Genomic DNA, 21,708 nt, shown 5'->3' on the forward strand with positions numbered 1-21,708 from the left:
GTTTGTGGAGTGACCAAAAAACTCTCCATGGAGTTCCGCAAGCGATGGAGTTAGGTAAGTTGCACTGCTGATTTTTAGCTCAAAAGGGTGCATCCTTCTGCCACTTGAGATGTTCTACTCGAGTGGCAGCTTCCTCAATGCAAGTGGCATGTTTCTTAACATGAGCAGTAATGATCTACCGCGACCCCTCGCAATGAGAAATCTCGCCGGGAGATAGTCTAGCATTGGATTTTCCTAGCTCGCTCTTGCTAACTCAATATTGGCGAGCCATGAGAGAGGAAAGAATCTGCTGCACACCTCTATGCTGAGTTTTTAGAAGCTCTGAGGTCCATGCGGAGTGCAGAGTTAGAAAAAGTCCACAAACTCCTCAAGGGTAGCAGAGTTTACCGCCCAGGCCTACAAATTAGTCTAATGAACAGAATTGTTTTTTTCATATTACTTCCCTTGCACAGATCTGAGCCAAGCGAACTAATAGACAAAGACCAGTGGGTCTCTGTGTTTCAAACTTTTGAATGTGATTGAAGAAGCATGTTCCATCCAAATCCTAAATTCTGCATAGAAAAAAATTGCTGAGAGTGATTTTTCAAGAGTGACGCATTGTGATGCAACATGCCCCACACCTACTTAGTTTTGAAACTCTGTCTTGAAGGATTATGCCAGTCATGTAACCAAGAATATATGAGAGTCATCATTAAAGACAAGAGTGATTTAATTTTTAAAACATTTAAATTAAATTAAATTACATAAAATAATGTACAATGTTCACATTCCAAGAGTTTGCACAAGACCATTTGCAATACAAACATGTTAAACAGTAAGATTTACATTACAAATAGTAAGCAATTTAAAATTCACCATGGCTGTACAGTGACTATTGAACAACTGCTTAGTATTGCTCGTTATTATGAACTAACATTTCATGGATGATATTGGTGAATGATTTCATGTAGGAGCACCAGACCAGGGGGAATTAGTGCTTCGTTATCATTCAAAGTGATCCTCAGCCATACTCCTGAGATGCGGTTGTCGTCCTTCGCCAAATCACAAAAGTCAAATCTTCATGTTTCTCTATGGCTGGTGTAGCTTTACTGTTCAATGATTTCTAATGGTTCTCTGGATGTCCTCTGGTGGGATATTGTGTTTCAGCAACGAATGTTTATGAGAAAGGCAGATGGTTAGGGATCCTCAATACATTTTGTCAGTGGTATCAGTCGCAGTGGTCGAATCAAAGGCCAAAGAAATGGTAAGTAGGTTGAAACCTGAAAGTTGAAAAAGTACAAGGTCAGATAGGTCAAGTAGGCAATTGCCCATCCTCACAGTCCAGCAAGCAATGGAGGCACCAGGAACTCATAAAATATATTTTGCTCTGTGTTCAACTTTGGCTTGCAAAGAATTTGAATAACGTTCACCAAGGTGACGGGGGAGTCAGCACTGAAGAGATTGTGACTCTTCAAACACGACAAGAGGTAAGGCAGTTTATAAAATTGTGTTGCCATACAATATTGTACTCCAGCAGGTGCCTCTTGTCTTCTCCAGTGTCACACCCTGTTGTTTTGGAATCATACAGATTATTTTTACCAATGTGAAACAGGACTGATAAATGTCAGTCCTAGGGGTCGATTACGATCTCGGTCGAAACGGAAGCTTTCCGACCGAGATGGTTGGTTTCACTATTGACCCCATAAATACAATTTCAGTTGTCGGAAATGAAACTGGCCAGTCATTCCAGCTGGCTTCCAACAGGCTCAAGGAGCCCGTCGGCCTGTCGGAGTCTGGCCCTTAATTCATATGGATGCATTTTTATACCGTCCATATTATGATTAGGGTTCCCTGATTTCCGCTTTGTCTGATTTTTACAGATAAACACAGACAGAAAACACTGTCTCCCCCATCTGTATTTATTTTTGAAAGTGGAAAAATACAGATAATTTAGCTTCTTTTGAGTGATTCATCATGCTGAGATTAATCACTTTCAGGCCAGTAGCTGTATATAATGACAGCAAGGGGAGCTACACAACTCAATGATATGTCCTTAAATTACTGCATATCTCAACATGTATGTGTGTTGTTACACTATTTCTTTAATGTGAGTTTATTATGTTTATATTTTTTACTGTGTAATGTGCTAAAACCTGACAGGCATTTAAGTATGAGTCCACATTTATCTGTTAAATAAATGCAGAAATACACGAGTTATCACCTCATCTATTTAAACAACACAAATTAAATATGGATAAATACCAATAAGTTGGCCAAAAAAGAAATATGGACAAATACAGACGGAAATGTTCAAATAATAAATACCATAAAACCGTGAGACCTAATTATGATGCACCGTTTCCGGGGCAGACTTTCCATGCCGGCTTCCGACATGGAAAGCCTGTTGGAAAGCGTGTTTGGGGGCCTCTAGCAGGGCTCCTTCTGTTGCGGCCTCCGCTTGGGGTCCAAGGGGGCACGTTGATCCCAGCACTGTGTGGCAGGCACCTTGAGGTGCCTGCCATGTGGTGCAGGGAGGAACACAGCCTCCCATTTCTCTATGGGAGCTTGTGCTACAGCTGATTTATAGCCACAACACATGCTCCCATAGGGAAATGTAAGTATGTGACCGCACCATGTGTGGTTGCATCATAATTAGGCGGTCGTGACTGCCAACTAGAGGTCAGTCGGTCCATGTTTCCATGACAGTGTTGGGGGGGCTCAAGGGGGCAGATAACGATGCTTATTCATGGGCCCCCCTTTGCATCTGTACCACATTTGCAGAATTATTTTGCTCTTCTGTGCAATCACAAAGCATCCATAGAGGAATTACAGCTAAGCTCTTGTGGCTCTATTCTCACATGATGAATCTCTGAATTGGTAAAGTAGTTCTCTTCTAAAAGGTTTTACACCCAATTTTCCCCAAAATAGAGGTGTTTCTTTTATGATGATGAGTTCTTTGGACAACCCTACCCCGAAATCTCTGCTCCTCCAGCACCAATGGGATGTGATCTCTCAGTCTCGCTAGTTCCATTGTTGGTTACATATTTCCCTAGGCTCTTGAAAACCTATGTATTTCGTTCCTTTTCAACCCTCATAACTGTAATGTAATTTAAAACAGTAACCAAAGTCCTTATATTATAAGTGGCTCTGGAATTATGAGACTAAGAAGGGCCGATTGTACTCTTGAACGTCTAGTACAAGAATATCATGGCACAGTAATACTGTGGACAAAATATCGAGGGACAAAATATTAAAGGGTAAATGCACAAAGGGACATATACATTTGCCATTCTTTTCTCCAAATAAATAAAGATATATGTATATGTATTTTGGTACACATATGTTGACTTAGGTACAGAAAATCTTTACATACTTACCTTTTGATATTTTGTCTCTTGCTTTTTTTATCAATGATATTAGTGTCCCACAATATTGTTATTCATGAGACACATAGGAAGGCCAAATTATGGAACACAGTGCAAATTATGCATCATAATGTAGTACATTCTGTGACAATACTATTTTGCTGTTTTATCAAATATTAATGCTGTTCTCGCAAAATGTTTTGCCTCTCTAGTACCAGTATAACACATGGGTGATAAATTCAGGTGAGTCGTTAACATTTGCCACAGAGCAACACCATGTGTAATTTTTGATTCTTTTATACTAGCAAAACATTTATTTGTAAAAAAACTGTAAACTATGTAGCATAGGGTGGATTGTTTGGCAAGTATAGTAAACCCATTATTGTATGGAAGAAGTGCCTGGAGACCCTCACAGGTGACAAGCAGCTCTCTACAAATCCACCCTACATTTACATTACATTCCAGTGACCCCCATCGATAAGTGATGGTTTGTTGTGTGATCCTTTTAGTCTGATAGTACTCACACTCTCACTCACACTGACAGGAAAAAAGCATCAAAATCTTACCTCACCCTACTTAGAAAGTATGAAATCGCACAACCTGAGAGTGCTTTTCATCATTTTGATCATGTCCTCAAGCTGGTAGATAGAGAGAATGGAAACAAGAAGGCTATTTAGACATGACAACATGTATAACAGTTGAATTATCTTTCTCAAAAAACTCAAATTGTGGGCATTGCCAGTAAATGGTTGACCCCAAGGAATAGGAGCTTTTTTCTCCATTGATTAAAGCCAAGGCCAGCCAAATTCTTTGTCTAGTCTAGAAGTGAGGATAGAAAAAGCTAAATTTGCTCCTATTGTGAAAGGGAATTTTTAGCCCATGGATCCTTGCTCGCCCACAAATTGGATCAACCCCAGTGTATTTTGTTTCGCAGAAGAGGTTAGTCTAGTAGTCAGAAGGGTAATTGTTTTAAATAATCTCTTTTTCCTTCAGGAGATAAATTCCACCTCTGTACATTTACACTGTGCACTAAAACCAGCTTTGAAGTTAAGAAATCAGCTCTAGCTCTCTAAGGGTACCAGTGGATGAGAGACAGATTGAGTTGCTACACCATTCACTCCTTGTTAATAACGTAAAGAATTCCTTGTGTTTCTGAGAATGGAGGATAGTTTCCATGGGAAGTTATTTGTGTGATATCATGTGGATGTACTTTGTTTGTGAAGATGGTATGGAAGAAACAGAATTTGAGAGAGAAGGCACATGAACATGATGGTATTGTATTTTAAAGAAAACTCACATGTTTCTTCGGTGAAAAGTTGGGGATGTGGAAGTCATCCCTGTATTCTGGTGGTGGTAGTTCTTCAAGCAGATTGTCTGGATACTGAAAATATAATAAAAAAGATCAGCATTACCAAGACCGTTGTAAACAAATGTAGACTGTCATGAGTCTTGAAGATGAAAGTCATGAAAGGCTGCACACCTCAAGCAAATAAAAACATATGTACAAGAAACAGCATACTATGTTCACTCCTATTTTGGCATTTCACATCCTTAGCACCTTGTACTCATCACCTAAACGCAGAACATATGTGTGAGTGAAATATTGCTTATGTGAGTAATGGATCAAAGATGCAGTAACAGTGAATAATAGTGATTTGGCAGTGTATACGTGTGCTGCTACCATAAGTGCTCACTCTGCTCTTTACCTAAGAAATCTTGTATGGCTCTTTCTAAACAATACAGTTTCTACCTTATCTGATATATACCATCCTGGCTCCCAAAGGGCTCGCCTACCATTGACAGATCACTCACCTCCACTACATTGTAAAGAAATCAAGAAAGAAATTATTGGAGGACGTGGCCAAGCAGCCGAAGATGGTAGCCGCATTTTGAGCGAGCTACATGCCAGCTCCTAGAACCTTGCTGAATCCGAACCTTAGGTGACCTATTTTCAGTTGCAGGCACCAGTGCAGTGGCCCTATAATCACCCCCTTTGGCCCACCCAAACCTATCCAGGGAGCCCTGGATGAGAGAGCCAATTTCTGCAATCGACGGCCTGGGTGTGCATACGGCCTACCTGTAGATGGGTCTGCCAGAGGCAAACACCACCTGGAGCTGTAAACCCACAGTGGCAAACCCTCTCTGCATCTACTCCTGGAGCGTGAGAGGGAGAGAAGACAGGCGGGTGGCTGAGGTGTGGCACATTGCTGCTTTCACTTCCAGGTGGTGGCCCGTAACAATGTAACGGGCACCTTAGAGTGGAGGAGATGGACTGGTCACCACACGTGGCTAGGACTGAAACTGCAGCCTGGTTGAGCCAACTATGGGGCAACCTTTTCTTGGATGCAAACATCCATGTGGTGCCCGCTACACTTGTCCCCTTTGGCCAACCTAAGCCCATGTAGGGAGTCGGGGATGAGAGAAACTTATTATGCAAACAACGACCTGCCGGGAGATGGACATGCCGCATCAGACACAACCTGGAGCTGCAATCTCACTGCAGCGACTTACCTCTGCCTCTGCATTGACTCTTGACTCGCAAGGGAGAGGATACAGCCACATGGGAGGGGAGTGGTAGGGACCACCTTTCATTTTAAGCACCCCCATGGGCTTGTGACAGCCCAGCTTATTTGGTGGCCCAGAGTAGAAAAGAGGTGGTGGGCAACATGAGAGAAATTCCCCACAGAATACTTCAGAACCTGCATCATGGATTGTGAGCTATCCTCCTACTTCATTCTGGAAAGGGCGCACAGGGCACTGGCCCTAAGGCCACAGCCAGGGAGACCGCCTAGAGGCATTACCATCAGTATACTGTACCTTATGGACAGACTATATCCTGCGGCAGGCACAACAACGTCCATTGCACCAACTCTATGGTTACGCTCTCCCCCGATTATGCAGGTAAAGTGCAGCCCCTTCTTACATCTTTCTTAGAGGTTAAGTGAAAAGTTATGGCTAAGGACATTCAATATATGCTGATGTACCCTGCCAAACTGAAAGTAATGTATCAGTGGAGAACCATTTTGCTTAAGAGTCCGGAAGAGCTCTGGGACTGAGCGGCGGAGAGGAAATAACTGCCCATATCAACTAAGGAGCCAATGACAATTTGGGAGGCCGAAGGTGGTCAACCATCCCACTCTAGGAGGAAACTCAGCAGACTGATAGGAGGCCAACTGTGGTCACAACTGGAGGACAGACATAGAGCATCCTCCTCAGAGAGCTCTGGTGATCATGGAGGAGGGGACGCTACCAGTGGATGATGAGATGTTATTCAGTGGTATAGAGTTTGGTCCCTTTCCTTCCTTTCTTCCATGTAGAGCTACAAGTTTATTCTCATTCGCTGACAAAGAAGAGACACATTGCATCTGTAAAGAGGGGCTGTCTTGGGGCAAATCACTCCCTGCTACACAAGACTATGGTGATTTCTTTATTTTGATAGAGTACTATGTTGTATTGTATGTTGTTCCTATTCAGGTTGCTTGTTTTTGGGGCGACAGATGCTTCCTCTTTAGAAGTGTTGATTAGAGGGTTGTTGGGGGAAAAGTTGGGTACTTTAGGGTTGAGTTAGGTCACAATACTATGTCTCATGCAAGACACATTGCACAGGCCCTAGTCAAACGGGCTCTTTTTAGGCTCTATTTATTTACAGCACTATTAGAAAGTAGACATGGCACTTACTGCTTTTTGTGCGTGACAGCCCGTCTCTAATATACGTCTGGGGTGGGTGACAGCTACACTTTGTGCATTCAAGCAAGACCGCCACAACACATAACGGATAGATGGATCTGAGTACCCATCTAAATATGTCTGCATTCTGATGGCCTTGCTTGGGCGGGGTGGAAGGGAGGGTCCAACACGTCACTTGAATAGGCAGTCTCCTGTCCACACTAAAAGGACAGATTATCCCTGATGGACAGGACTGAGTTGAAAGGAGAATCTATGCACTTCAGAGGGCTGCTTTGAAGTCATAACCTCACATCAAAGGCACTTTTGGGAATAAGTACTGGGTCTTTGACCCCCACCCCGAAAATCAGACACTTCTAGATCTTGAACTGAATCTATCAGAAGGACTGTTGTGGTGCTCAAATGACTCATTTTTAGACTGCAAGCTTGAAAGGCCTGCTTCTATCTTGCGTTGCCCTGCTGTCTGCTGTTCTCGGACTCTGCTGAAGGAGAGCTTGACTCTGCCTTACCGCCAAGTGATCTCCAGGTGCTTGTGGCTTGCCTCCTGTTGCTTGAGAATCAGGGATATCAAAGTCCTTACCCCTGCTCCTGTGCCTGAACTTACTGGAAGTGGTCCGGTTAGAGGCTACACGCAGGTATCGAACGGGTGCCAGGCGTTGCAGGCGGTGTGCCATTTTCACCTCCACCCCCCTCCCGAGACCTATGGGGCGTGGATCTTTTATTTTTCAAACTATACAGGTTCCTCTGATTATGAGGTGATTTTCCCACAACTTGTTGGTTTGTTCATTTTGCACCTTTTTTTACACTGATTTTTAACTTTCACGTCCTCTGGTCAGGGTGGGCCTTAGCGTGCCCATACCGCCGAGGTACACTCCCCATGGTCCTGACGAATGCCCAGTAAATCACACATCAAGGGCAGAAACATGTTGACCCCACTTTAAGTGGAAATAGCCAAACAATTAACTTGGTAGTTTCCTAAACACATTGCTTTTAATATGTCAGATTGGCCACAGAATAAAGTTTTTATGTGAGACACAATCTGGACATTTTTAAACCCTTTTCACATTTACATAATCTTCACAACTAACCAGCTCCGCAGTAATCCTGGCATTGTAGCACACCAGGGAGGCATTCGGCTTCTCTCAGTGGGCCCGATAATTAAGCATGTCACCAACCAGGGTGGTGAGTGAGGGCTTCCTATACAAATCTAATAAGACTTGCATACTCATCTTCTCTCCTTTTGTGCTTCTATACATTTATTGATTTACACTCTTTCGTTGTTTGAAGCTTACTGGAAGTGGCCCAGATACTTGCAACATGGAATTTGGCGCATCTCCTGTCTGTGTGTAATAGAAACGGCGATCAACACTGTTGCTGGAGTTTAATTGCCACATCACATTTGAACCAGCACTTTGCCTCTAGAGATTAATGCATCGGACAGCGCATCTCCGCCACTGCAGCTTGGTGAGATCGAGGCATCCCCTCGACTGTGTGGCAGAATCTGGTGAGGCACATCACTCAACACCTCTCGACTCAAGCACCCATCTTCCGAACTGACACATCGTCATCACTACGTGGAACAGATTGACTCATCTCACTGTTTGTGACCAGGAAAGGTAATTTGATCACTTGGTCCTGCATGGGACCTGTAGCTGGCCTGCCCTTCCACGCGGTCAGCCTGAACGTTGACTTTGACCCGGTCCAGCACGATGTAAAGTAACTTTTTTAATGCTACTTGCTTCTAAGCGTTTCACTGCATGTATTCCTTTAACATTTAATATCTCAACTTCTATACATTGGATTTTTGTCATTTTGGTCTTGTTTTGTTTATAATAGTGTTAGTATTTCTAAACATGTATGGAGTCTTTTTGTGGGGTATTCTTTCTGCTGCTGTGTGTTTGTGTGTTGCACAAATACTTTACACATTGCCTCTTTATATAAGCCTCACTGCTCTGTGCCAAGCTACCAGAGGGTGAACACAGGTTATCTTTTAGTGTGGATCTAGCTTACCCTGACTAGAATTACCGCTTCTGCTTGGACAGGCTGCATTCTTTTGCCAACCAGAAACCCAATTTCTAACACATGAGACCCATAGGAAACCTGGGACAGGAATATGACCCCGTTGACACGCAAAATTAAGGGAAATATGGTGAGATAGATCTCCCCCCGATCATAATGGAGTATAGAGCCAGTCAAGTCAAGAATAACTTTATTTCAACTCAGAGAACCATGAAAAGATTTACAAATTAATATGATTAAAATACAATACATACACAATTCATCATAAAAAGGTAAAATCTCTGTACAGATTTTACTCCTAAGGCTATCTGATAGCAATGGAGTCTCTTATGTAATTAGCTACTGCAATACAGATTTCAGCCGTAGCCAAAGACGGTAAGAAGTTAAAACCATCAATACGAGCAAGAGTGAGTATTTCTTAGTAATGGGAGCAGAAATCTAGGGCCAGATGTAGGTAAAACTTATTTACCGATTCTTAATTACCGAATTTTACCGATTCGGTAATTAAGAATCGGTAAATAAGAAGGGGGGTATGTAGGAACATCCAGATGTTCCATTTACCGAATCGGTAAGAATCGGTATTTACCGATTCGGTAAATACCGACCGGTAATGCTCCATTCATTCCTATGGGCTTTGAAGCCCATAGGAATGAATGGGGCATTACCGGTCGGTATGTGTGCATGCACACATGTGCATGCACACCTGAATCGGTATTTTAACATCAAATACAATTTGATGTTAAAATACCGATTTTGTAGGCCATGTGGGACTCAGAAGAGTCCCACCTACATATCAATTTTACCGATTCGGTAAATATACCGGTCGGTAAATTTACCGACCGGTATATTTACCGAATCGGTAAAATTACCGATTTTCCCTGTTTACCTGCCCCTACATATCAAATGCCAAATACCGGTCGGTAACGGCCGAATTCAGCCGTTACCGACCGGTATTTGGCTACCTACATCTGGCCCCTAGTTCTCTCTGATTTATACAATGTGCAAAATAATACAAAGTCCATAGTTCTTTAAACTGAGACGTTATCACATGGGCAGAGCATAACCTTGTTTGGTCACCCTCCTTGGCGAGGAAATGCCGGCAACAAAGTGCACAGTGCATAAACAGAACCTGGTTAGATAAAATCAGAAATTGAACTTATTAGAAATAAATAGATAACATTGTGCAGGGGCAGGAAGCAAACAGGGGACTCCAATATTGTCATGTTGGTAACTAATAAGCCTATTGCCCCTGGAACAGTATGCCTCCTTGAAAACTCCTTTGACATTTAGAGGAATTCCTTCAGGGTTTTCAATAAAGTATTCCAGACCAATCTCATGGTAAATCCTCTCTAAATATTAAAACCATGGAACCTTTAAAACATTGTCTGATTTTTGGGAATCTTTAATAACATCACATGAAAGTATTAAATCCTCAGAGGTCCCTATCTTGGCCTATAGAAGAAAAGGGGCACTGCCTATACGGTCTTCCATAAATTCTAGTTAAGTTCTGTATTGCAAAAGAGGTAGGAACACTTTTTGGGAGCATCAGTAATCTTTTCATGAATTTATTTTCGATTCCTACAAACTGTTGGTTTTTAACGTAGCCCCAAACCCCAGCTCCATACCTGGCAATAGAGAGACATTTGGCTATAAAGGGTAATTAGTTCCTTCCCAGGCTTGTGCCCCAATGTATGGTTTAAATCTTTTATTAATTTTCAAACAGGAAAAAGGACAAGACCCCCAGCTCCCTTGGGACAATGCAATAAAGACAAAAAGTTGTCCCCAATTTAGAAGCAAAACGGAATAGTGCATCCATCACCCTACTTGTCTGCTGTGCCCTTATGGTTAAAAGAGGTTCCCATCTCAACAGTTTGCTAAAAAGATTGCCCAAGTATGAGAAGTTACTGACCTTTTCTGTGTAATGTGCTAAAACCTGACAGGCATCTAAGTATGTGTTTTTTCCCCTTTACTGCCATATCTTACTATGACTGTGGTACCGGAGTGACGACTGGGGAGTAGGGTTACTGACGCCCTTTCCACACCCATACCTTCCAACATAGCCCATAATTTATCTCGGTTGACAGTGTCAAAAGCACCAGATAGGTCCATGAAGGCCAGATGGATAGAACTCTTCAAGGACCTTCTGTGCTTATTAATGATTAAAGATGAATTAAGATATTGTTCAGTTGTACCCCGCCCTCTCCTAAAACCATATTGAGTGTTGGACAGAATCCAATTTTCTGTTGCCCAATCTTTCAAGCGTGCACGGAGGACTCTGCCCAAAACCTTATCTGTGGCATCTATCAACTAAATGGGCCTTTGGCATGCCAGGTCACGTTTTGAACCTTTCTTTAAAGATTGAGACCGCTGTTGCTTCCTTCCATGATGAGGTTGTATAGCCCTCTTCAAAATGGTGGCATTGCCACAGCTGTTGTATGTTTTGCCACACTACCTCCAGAAAATCCTTACCCTTTGGTTTACAACCCTACAGTTCAACATCAATAGCTACAAGTAGGGAGGACCGCTGCCATGAATCTCTCATAAGGAGTGCATTCAATCCTTTGTGATGGCGGACTAGGGGCAGTAGACATCAGACTATAATACTGGGCAGCTCAGCTCAGCTGCTGGCGGTTAATGACTGGATCTTTGGGGACCGGGGGACCCAGCCACGAAACTTAACCAGACTCCCTTTACCGGGTAAGCACCAGAGTTTTGGCTGTATGGGGAGTTTCTCCTGCCCACTATTCCAGCCATTTTAGCCGTTCCAGCCATTCCATTGATTAACTGGAGGTTGCCTACTAGGAAGAAGCTGTTGTGCATGGGTACATGCCCAACGGAAACGGTAGGGCTGCTGGGCCCTGAGATAAGTTTGGGATCTGTAAATAGGGAGACATCTGGCAGACATACCATATGATGTTCTACGACCATCTTGAAGCTAAAGAGGATTTACAGAGATCCCAGTTGTTTATTTACCTACTGTGCGGACATGCACTGGTTAGGCACACAGGCCACATAACAGCGCTCACAAGAGTACAGTCCATTAGAAATCTGACTCATGATGTTAGCTATTGGTAGGAAAGGCAGATCTTGCTTATACAGAATTCTGGTGCTAAATGTCCCAGACCGGCTAAACAAATTGCAGGAAAGATATGAGTCAGACCTGAAGCCCTTGGATGATGACAAATGGATTAAGGTAAACAATGGCAGCCGAAAATGGGTAATATTGCCTCACCTGAGATTAGACCAGGTTAAAGAATATATTAAACCCCTGAGAGGCTATGAAGGATGGGGAGGGACAGCTGCCCTGAATATTTTCGTTATGGACAGACCAGAAGCTCCTTCATGCATGTGGTATGGAAATGCCAGGTGATTCAGTTGTATTTGATCCTGCAGTACCCTAACCTACAAAGGGTATGCTGACTTCTGATAGAACACAATCCCACGTTGGCTATCATGGAAGTATTTCTGGGATGGGATGGGTAAAGGGACAAAAACTGATGATTGGGACCAGTTGTGTTTTTGCTAAACGTCACAAAGCGGGCCATTGGAGATGCAGGCCCCCCACAATCTCAAAGTAGCCAAGAGGGATGGTATAACTGCTCTTTAGCTGCGGAAGCAGTGTACAGATCCAGAGGGTAACCACAAAAGTATGATAGAATCTGGTGACAGTGGAAAGTACAGCCCAAAACACCCAGAGCTGGCCACCCATAGGAAGTTCTTGGTGGAAAGTGCACAGTTGTCCATGGCACATATCCATCTATAGTGAACCGGATTGGTAACAGCAGACTTAACTGACATCTACTTCATGGTATTCCAGAACTAAATGGGATGTTGTGCAAGGGGGGCATGGGATGGAGTGCTATGCAGTGATACAGTAGTGTGATCTTAAATGTGTTGAAAACTCAATAAAAAGAATTTTCAAAAAATAAAGAAATTACTATCCAGCTACAGGAAAACTCAACAAGAATTTCCTCTTGCGCAATAACTGCTCTTGAACCAGTGTGAAATTGCAGCAATGAAACTCAACCAATCAGTTCACTTCGATGTCAAAGCTGACCCTGCAGTTGTGCCAGCTGGACTTTTCCCCAACTTTTAATATTATTGACTGAAGTCCTACAACATATCATGGGATTTTCAGGCTGTCAGAAATCCCTCAATACGGTGAGCTGTATGGCTACCAGGTCAGTGGAGTACATGCTTCCACTGCCCTGCCCAAATGGAGTTCATTGTTTGATGGGCTGGCCCATCTATCAACACTCTAATATTTCTGAAGTTCAGATTATAGAAATATCTATGCATACATTTATGCAATACCAGTGTAAAGTGTTAGAGTAACTAGCTAGAGCTGGGACTGCTGTTGTGACTGACATATTCTCAGACACCTTTCTTCCCCCTTTTTTGGTGCTGTTGCATTTCTCTAAACTATTCATCTAATCTGAGCCTTTCATTGTCTTGCTTTGGTTAGCCACTGATCATCTTAATCACGATTGTCATACCCCCAGCCAATGAGCAGAGACCTTCACATATATTAGCTTGCATGATTTTACAATAGGTCTCGAATTTGCACGGGTTAGAGCTATAGACGTAAATGACAATGTCTTTTACTTATGTTTTTTGGTTTGGAGTGTAGTGGATGTATGTGGTGTCCAGTGGAATTATGTTGGTTGTATTCAAGTTGTTAGTTTTGAAATTGTGTGGGGTGGAAGTGTGTGGTGTATTTGTGTAGTGGAATTGCGGTGCATTGTGAATAGATAGGGGTGAGAGCTGCACAAAATAGATAGAAATGGATGATAGAGAGGGATAGGTAGTTTGTGCAGGAAATGGTGATTGAATGTGAGATAGAAGAGCAGAAAGAGTATGTGAGAAAGAAGGGGAGAGCAGGCCACAGATGCATAAACGGGAGCACATGTGTATGCGGAAAACACCTGAAGAATGAGAGGAGAGTGTGGGTTTGAGGGACAGAAATTTGAGATAGAGGAGCAGAAAGTGTATGTGAGAAAGAAGGGGAGAGGAGGCCATAGATGCATAAAGTGGGGGCACATATGTATGCAGGAAAGCAAAACAGTTAAAGAATAAGAGGAGAGTGTGGGTTTGAGGGACAGAAATGTGTGAAAAGGCATGGTATGGAAACTGTGCTTGAGAACTCAAGTGAACCGTATGAGAGAGGCAGGAAGAGTGCATGAGAGAGCGAGAGAGAGCAGTGAGAGAGAGTAAGAGAGAGAGAGATAGAGGTACAAGTGGAAGGGGCACCAATAATAGGGGGGAGGCGAGAGGTGGACCAGTGAAGAGCGTGAGGAGGTACAGGAAGGTAGCGGATGTGAGCAGGCAGTATAGAGAGAAGACAGGGAGCGTGAGGGAGGGAGAGATCAGCGGTATTGTAAGATGAGAGGGGGTACTGGGAGTCTGAGGGAGAGATGAGAGAGGCAGTGGGTGTGTAGGGAAGTGATGACAGGGTTGATGATAGTGCAAGGGAGTGAGTGATGTGTTAGATTGGTATTGTTTGTTGTGGAATTGTATGGCATGGTGTGAAGCTGTGTAGAGGGAATATGTGGATATAACTGAAGAGTGATGATGGTGGCAGTAAATGGGAAGCCCATGGGCAGGCTAAAGCCCATCCAGTAGATGCAGCATGTCTCGGTTTGAGACAGCCCATATGCTCCGTCTAGAGCTGAGGCCTAAAAAACATGACTTTATCCAGCTGCGTGGTTTACCATCAGAGACATACCAAATAGCGCTGCAATGCTTTGCCTGTACAAGCGCATATGTGTTCTCTTCCGTGTTCTCAGAGTGAGACAGAGAGCAAGGTTGAATGAGCAAGCAGACATTGTAGTTTATGAATTGGTGGTAGCAGCATTCCCGACAAACAAAATGGCTGTGTGTGTTTTGACCACGGTGTGGGGGCAGTTGACAGATTTGAAGATGCAGAAAATATGGGTGTCACTAAATGTTCAATATGTCATCCTTCTCTTGGAAGAATGCCCACGAAGGTAATCCTAGAAAAATCACATGTACATGCAATTACGGTATAATCAATATAATAACAGAAACATATGTAACAGGATTCATTGGATCAGATAATGAGTGTAAAATGACTATGACAGTTACCAAAATGTTTATTGTGTAGTACCTTACAGTTTGCCACTAATTTCCATACACATACTAACCGTTTGACCTACATTTACTTTCTGAGAAAAATAGGCAATGCTCATGTTTTATTGACCAGGCAGTGCACGGAGTGGGAGGCCACTTCAGTGCGGGCCACACTTTGCAGGAAAAGGCCCTACCTGCAGAGCCCAGGTGGGCGGTGGAAAGGGACAATTAAATGCTCACACTTTCAATTCCACTGCAGTGTGAGGGGTGCAAGGCCACAGGAGTTAGAATCATAGAATAATGAACAAGACTAGTCTCAAAAAATTTGAAACAAAGAGTCCAGCAATTTGCAGCAGCCCCGGCTGCCAGGGCGTGTTATACAAATTTCCAACATGATACGACTAATGCTGAATTACCATAAACATAAAAGTCTACCACAGTTGGCAGCTCATCATGCTCAGAAAGAAACAAAATTAAATGTAGCAAGTTACTGTTTGTAGCATGCTTCATTAAATAAACCCTGGCCTACGACGAAAGGCCTATGCAGGGCTTCAAGTGGTATGAAAAAACTGGTGGGTCCCTCAAAGGGGCGTGGTAAGAAGATTACGGATGTGGCTTAAAACATGTAAGCAAAAAATATGTGCTTCTGTATAGTGTGCCTCCCCACTAGTATTTTGGAGCTGCTGTCATTGCACCCAGATATATAATACAGCAAGTTACATGGCTGATACAACAAGCCCAGGTTGTCAGCTTTGTCAATGGTGTGTATTTCCATTGGCTATATCTGAGGGTGAACATTTCCATGCCCTTTTCAAATAATTTGCTTCCTTTTAAGTCTTTTCTCTCTCAATGGGGGCTGGTTATCAAAGGGAGGATTTGAAAAGGTTAGTTTAAATAGGCCATCTTCTGTTTTTGCTGAGTTTAACGCAGGATATTCAAGTAAAGCCCTTGCCTTTCTCTCATAACTTTTTTTCCTGCACAACTTATTTTTAACAATCTTGGTGTTTAACAAAATATATGCTTCAATACCTCGATTACACACTCAAAGCATTTCTTCCTGCAGAACAGTTGTCATGTAAAAATATATGGTTTACATGTAGAGCCCTTTAGTGCCCTAGGGCCAAGTTGACACTATATAAACTGCCAGCAAAAAAAGAAAGAAAAAAGCATAACGTGACCTTGGTGTGGCCTGGCAAGTCATATGTCCTTTTGTGCAACAACAGCATGTAAGCATAATCGTTGCCTTAATTGCAGAAGTATACAAGCACATGAAGGGCAGAAACCTTCCCTAGTAGAGGACAATGACAGTTAATGTCATTTGTAGTGAACACTGTAATAATGTACTCTGCATTATATTGCTGTTCTGCAGAGTATGTTGCAATGGTAAAAGACCCATGCTTCCCTGTAGCAAGGAACTTCCCCTAAGCAGCGGGATCAGAGCAGACATTCCAGCAAAAAAGAGGAATCAGACAAAACAGAGGTTTCTGCCTGGAGGGTGCGGGCAAAAATGGAGACCCCCATTAAGGACACGTCCCGGCACTTGCTTTTTAGAACTGCTGGTGCACCAGCAAGACCCAGCCCACTTAAAGCCCTCAGCCTATGTGATATCTATTTGTGCCTGGGTTGTTAAAAACATTATCTGCAAGACGTGCAGCAATGCTATGAAACTACAAAAATGCAGTTACATGAGCTATAAATAAAAACATACATTATTATTATTACGGTGTTCAGGCTGTTAAACATGAACATGTGCGCAGAATCAGAAGGAGGAGAGCAGAAAGAAAGTATACGAGTAAACTGAATGTTTCTGCTGGGTGAGAACGAAACCTGCAGAGAAGACTGCAGCCCTATGCAGCGTGTACCCCATGTTTTCACATCTTGCTTGGTCCCATCTATGATCTTACTGCCAGGTCCTATAGGCAGGCTTGCTTCCAATTTGATCTGACTGAGCGCTCCTATTTGATTTTCACAACTTAGAAGCGGTGTTTTAGCCAACACAGCATTGGGCATTGTCAGAATTATGCTCTCACTAGAGAAAAACAGCTTTTTAGACGACAGGCATTGTGCTGTTGAAATTCCAATTTCTTTGCGATACCCCTTAGATCAATGAAGCAGCTGCCATAAAGGGGCACCTGCTGAACAACGGAAACACGACAAACGGAAAACAACCCTGAGCCAATAATGTGTTGAGATAAAAACACAAGATAACAATAAAAAAACAAGTATTTCCAAGATCAACGAGAGAGTGCGCCTGTAACCACCGTGCACAGTAGTTCTAACCAATGGAAAAAGTATTCCCAAAATGAGTACCTAAAATGGCCACTGTGTTAACAGATAAGTAATTGGCTGGTGCTTTCAGGGGGGGTTCAATACAGGAAGAGGCATGATGTATTCATGCCACGGACGAATGGAGTGACGATTGGGGCAGCTAAAGGGAAGCCTATGGGCAGGCTGGTTAGAGCAGCGCACACGCGCTGTCTACAGAAAAGACCTATGAAGTAACCACTTTTGTAAGTTAAGAGCTTTGCCAGAAAGCGGATCTTTAACCTGTCGGAAAAAGTAATTTCATCCATCTAGTGACGACTTCATGCAGCTTCTGGGCACTGCTAAACTTCAAACGAAAACCTAAATTTCAGATATCGATCCATCACACTTATTATCATTTATAAACTTATACAGCTTATTTTTATTTCATTTAAAGGGTGCAGCTCATAGGTTTCATGCCTTAACAAACACATATTTTGTCATAGCTATTGGCGCTTTTATTGGAGTGCAGCTTCCACTTGCCCTGATACGCAATGTACTGTGAAATAAGTGAGGGATGTGTAATGGCTGTTGGTTATGATAAAGTTTAAACACAATTCTTTTTCTGTGCTATACAATTGTGGTGGCACAGGCAACATAAATTATTCACTCAAAGTTGAATTATTGTGTCAAAGAACTTATGGGCAGCACTACCTCGTGCACCTGTCTGCTCAAAAGACACTTGTCCCCTGCCAGTGGTATTTAGGTTAAAATTTTGAAATTAAATATAGAGGAAAAAATACAAAAAGAAAAGTGAGAAACTGATATTTCAAATTTTAATACTGTATAAGTATCTGAAAATGATTTTGTAGGATTTTATTCTTGTTGTATGGCACACAAATCAAAAATCCTATGTCTAACCATAAGGCTATCACTATCACTTGCCCATTACTATTATGTACTATAACCCAAACCCAAACCCCCTAACACTAGGAGGATAATATACCCACCACTTTTCACAGACCTGAACCTACTTCATTCCAGCAAAGTATGCTGAACAACATTCTTTACCCTAACCCTGTATCATGCCCATACTTCATCTCTAGCCATAAAGTTATCCCTAAGACTAACATTAATCAAGAACTGTTCCGTAACTGGCACAATATACGCAACCTGAAGTCAATATCTATCCTTTATGCTTACATTAACTCTACACCTAACTTTAATGTGTACCATTACCCTTACCCTTATTCACACACACACACACACACACACAACCTCAAAGGCAGCAGGAACGCCACGAAGAAAATGCCCTGCAAAACCAATGATCCAGTGAATATTGCCTTACCCGGCTGCCTAAATCAACCCTGGCCTCAGTGTCACCCAGCCCCAAAATACAATGAACCTCCCTGGCCTTGTCCTAGGCATAGGGGATATGTGTGGTTCTCTGCCCCTACAACGCAATCACACTGCCTTACCCATGTGTCAGGGTGGGTTGTTCACGTTGGCCTCATGAAGGCCCATCCTCAGACAGGAGAGGTAGTCCTTTAACACAACACACCAGTGCTGGTGCCGGTTGCCTCCTGGCCCGGGCCAGTCACCATTTCAGTAGGAGTTTAGAGCACAGTAAGCTGTGTGCTATAGAATATGGACTCAGCCGCATACCGTTCCTCAATGTAACTGTATTCTGTAGATACAGAGCCCAGCCTTTACCCAGGCCTTTTGTTTGATATCTAGTACCACTCCCCCCTTGAGTCCAGGGCCTGGTCTTAGACCTGGTCTTGTATTGAACACCCACATTCCTAAATGTAAGTTGTCTTGGAGGGTGGCATTTCCGTTAGTGCTCTATTACTTCTGAAGTCATGAGTAAATCAAAGGAGAAAGTAAAGGTTGAATGACTTGTTTTTATGGTAAATTTAAGGAAGTGTTGCATTTGGTATCATAAGCCCCTTCAAAATAAATTTTCTAAACACATTTTTAAATTTCTTCAACAAATGTTATATACACATGAGGAATGGAAGCTGCACTGGCCATTTATTTGATACAGTTTTGTTTTCGGAATTGTAGACTGCCTACGTCTTTAGACATATTTTAGCTTTTCTTTCTCGTAAACTTTTATCTAATTGTAAAATACATTTAATAAATGTGAACCGCCGCTGCTGAGGAAAGTTTGAAATATGAGACAGAAAGAGATGCATGGTTCTTACCAGCTCAATATCAGAAAGATAACCCTTGTACGCTTCAAGTACCTGCCGGCATGCGAAAGGATGAACCTTGGCACATGTTTGGAAACCAATTACTATGCCCTGCAAATAAGGAAAGACAACTCACAGCCTCAGGGAGACAATAGACATTAACCAAAATACAGACATTTAGTACAAGAGATTTCATATTTGAAAGAAAGGATAAAGCTGGTTCTTGATTTCACATTCAGTGTTTACAGCTGGTATTGGTGAATGATTGTCAACTAGTAAAGCAAGGGAAACGGCCACTACAACGCGGCCGTTTCCACGAATGCATTAACCACGCATGCATTACAACGCATGCGTGGTTAACACGAAAGCCTACCACGCATACCTTTACTAAGAGGTAAGTAGTAAAGGCATATGTGGTAAAGGTTTAAAATAAAAAAGGGGGGCTTGGGGGGGTCTCCCCCCCCAAACAAAAACCTCCCCTGAAATCACGTAAAAAAGTGCAGGAAATCGGCATCGTTTAAGAGGAAACGGAAAGAAACTTCCGCTTCCTCTTAACGACGTACAACGTCACCACGCAAGAATTAGAGGAAAGGGTTATGCGTTGAAAAACCATTCCGTTGTAACGCATGCGTGGTAAAGGCATGCGTTGCAACGGAATGCGTTGTAAGAACATACATCCGTAAAGAAAATATATTCAGTGGCCTGAAAGCATGATTTAAGGATACCTTTATACAGCTATGCTGGAGGGCCTTTACCATGCTACTTAAAAAGCATCTTTGGACAATAAGATAGGAGTTTCGTCACTATTGGTTTTCTGTCACTTTGTTCTCTCTGGTGTTTCACATAAAGGAACTGCAAGGACAGTTCAATACACAAGCCTTCTTTACAACAAAGGAGTGCGATTTCTTTAGAAGCAGTGCTTATCTTGATTTCCACATGTCTACTGTTGTCTATTTTGAAGGCCTTTCTGAGAGAGTCATTTCAAAGCCTTCACATAGCTTTATGTCTTTCACCACTTTATCTGCAACATTGATTAAACTTGATTTATCTTGTTCAAACACTGGCTTCTATCAAGAGAGATCACCTAAAGAGGCTCCTAACTATCCCTGATGAAATGCATTATTAGTCACCTGAAAAAAGGAGCTCTACATTTAGTTTCTGCTAACTTAGTCCTCATCTACTCTGTAGAGGGGTTTCACTCTACTATAATTTGGCCATGCACGGAGTACAAAATCACACTTTTGGGTGAGAGGAAGTACTGAGTGAGGAATGTTTCACCGGTCATCAATAATTTACCATCAAGCTCTATGAATGAAGTTACAAACCTACACAATGTACATCCAGATGCTCCACAGCCCATATGACTACCTTCTCAACTTGTTTTTGTTGTGGTCGTACAGGGTGAAATACCCTAGGGAAATAAATCTATGATAATTGTAAGAAATGCACTTGATACTTACTGCATGGTAAGGCGTAGCGATAAACCTAGTAGATTCGAACATGCTTCGAAGGAAGGGTAAAATCAGTGCAGTATCATCACAGCTGGCCATGCACATACCAAGGCACTGGAAAATAAAACCCTAATATGGGAGTGAATTAAAGACAGTCTGAGTTAAGAATAAACAGCATCTCCTGCTCACTCTATGAAAGTCTTACTTATATTGGAGTATTCATCTTTGATTCACTCTACACACATATTTGTCTCCCACTTTCAAATAGCACTTAATAAGTTGAGTGAAATGTTTGTTATCTTATGTATAGTATAGTTATATTGTCTGGAAATTTTAGAGATTTGTATATGGCCTTAATATGACTCAAAACAAGGAAGTGAGGGGTAATGTGAACCAATGAAGGTCCAGTACCTAGGCTCTGAAAGTGCTAATGCAGAAACCAGTGGAAATACTGCTCCTTTCAGAAAGCAAAGTAGAAAGAAAGGCGGACAAAGAAAGGGGAATCCTAAGGATTTTTTCTTGGTGCCTTCACAAATCCATGAGCATGTAAAGTCTCATCATCAAGGGTGTTCTTCATAGGGCTGGCAATGCAATGCCCTATGGGCCCCACGAAGGGTCTCTTTAGCAGAGATCTTTTTATTTTTGTCATCTGATGAATGTGCCAGTGTGAGGGCGTTTTGA

General features: G+C 42.4%; 1 protein-coding gene across 1 annotated transcript; it reads right to left on the reverse strand.

Moving 5' to 3' along the window:
• Nucleotides 1-781: 781 nt before the first annotated feature.
• Nucleotides 782-21,152, reverse strand: LOC144798813 (uncharacterized). Its single transcript, XM_078669859.1, has 5 exons — nt 21,037-21,152; nt 19,589-19,687; nt 4,642-4,725; nt 3,911-3,982; nt 782-1,259 (listed from the first exon to the last, which is right to left on the reverse strand). Exons 1-4 carry the CDS (start codon nt 21,130-21,132, stop codon nt 3,917-3,919), a joined length of 345 nt encoding a protein of 114 aa, XP_078525985.1. The 5' UTR covers nt 21,133-21,152; the 3' UTR covers nt 782-1,259; nt 3,911-3,916.
• Nucleotides 21,153-21,708: the final 556 nt, after the last annotated feature.

The sequence above is a fragment of the Lissotriton helveticus genome, chromosome 12 (genome assembly GCF_964261635.1).
Source record: "Lissotriton helveticus chromosome 12, aLisHel1.1, whole genome shotgun sequence".
Lineage (NCBI taxonomy): Eukaryota > Metazoa > Chordata > Amphibia > Caudata > Salamandridae > Lissotriton > Lissotriton helveticus.

Coding starts and splice junctions, on each gene's coding strand:
- LOC144798813 (XM_078669859.1), bottom strand. CDS start 21,132: ATGTGCATGGCCAGCTGTGATGATACTGCACTGATTTTACCCTTCCTT. Junction 19,688..21,036: donor TCGCTACGCCTTACCATGCA/GTAAGTATCAAG, acceptor CCTTATTTGCAG/GGCATAGTAATTGGTTTCCA. Junction 4,726..19,588: donor ATCTTTCTGATATTGAGCTG/GTAAGAACCATG, acceptor TTATATTTTCAG/TATCCAGACAATCTGCTTGA.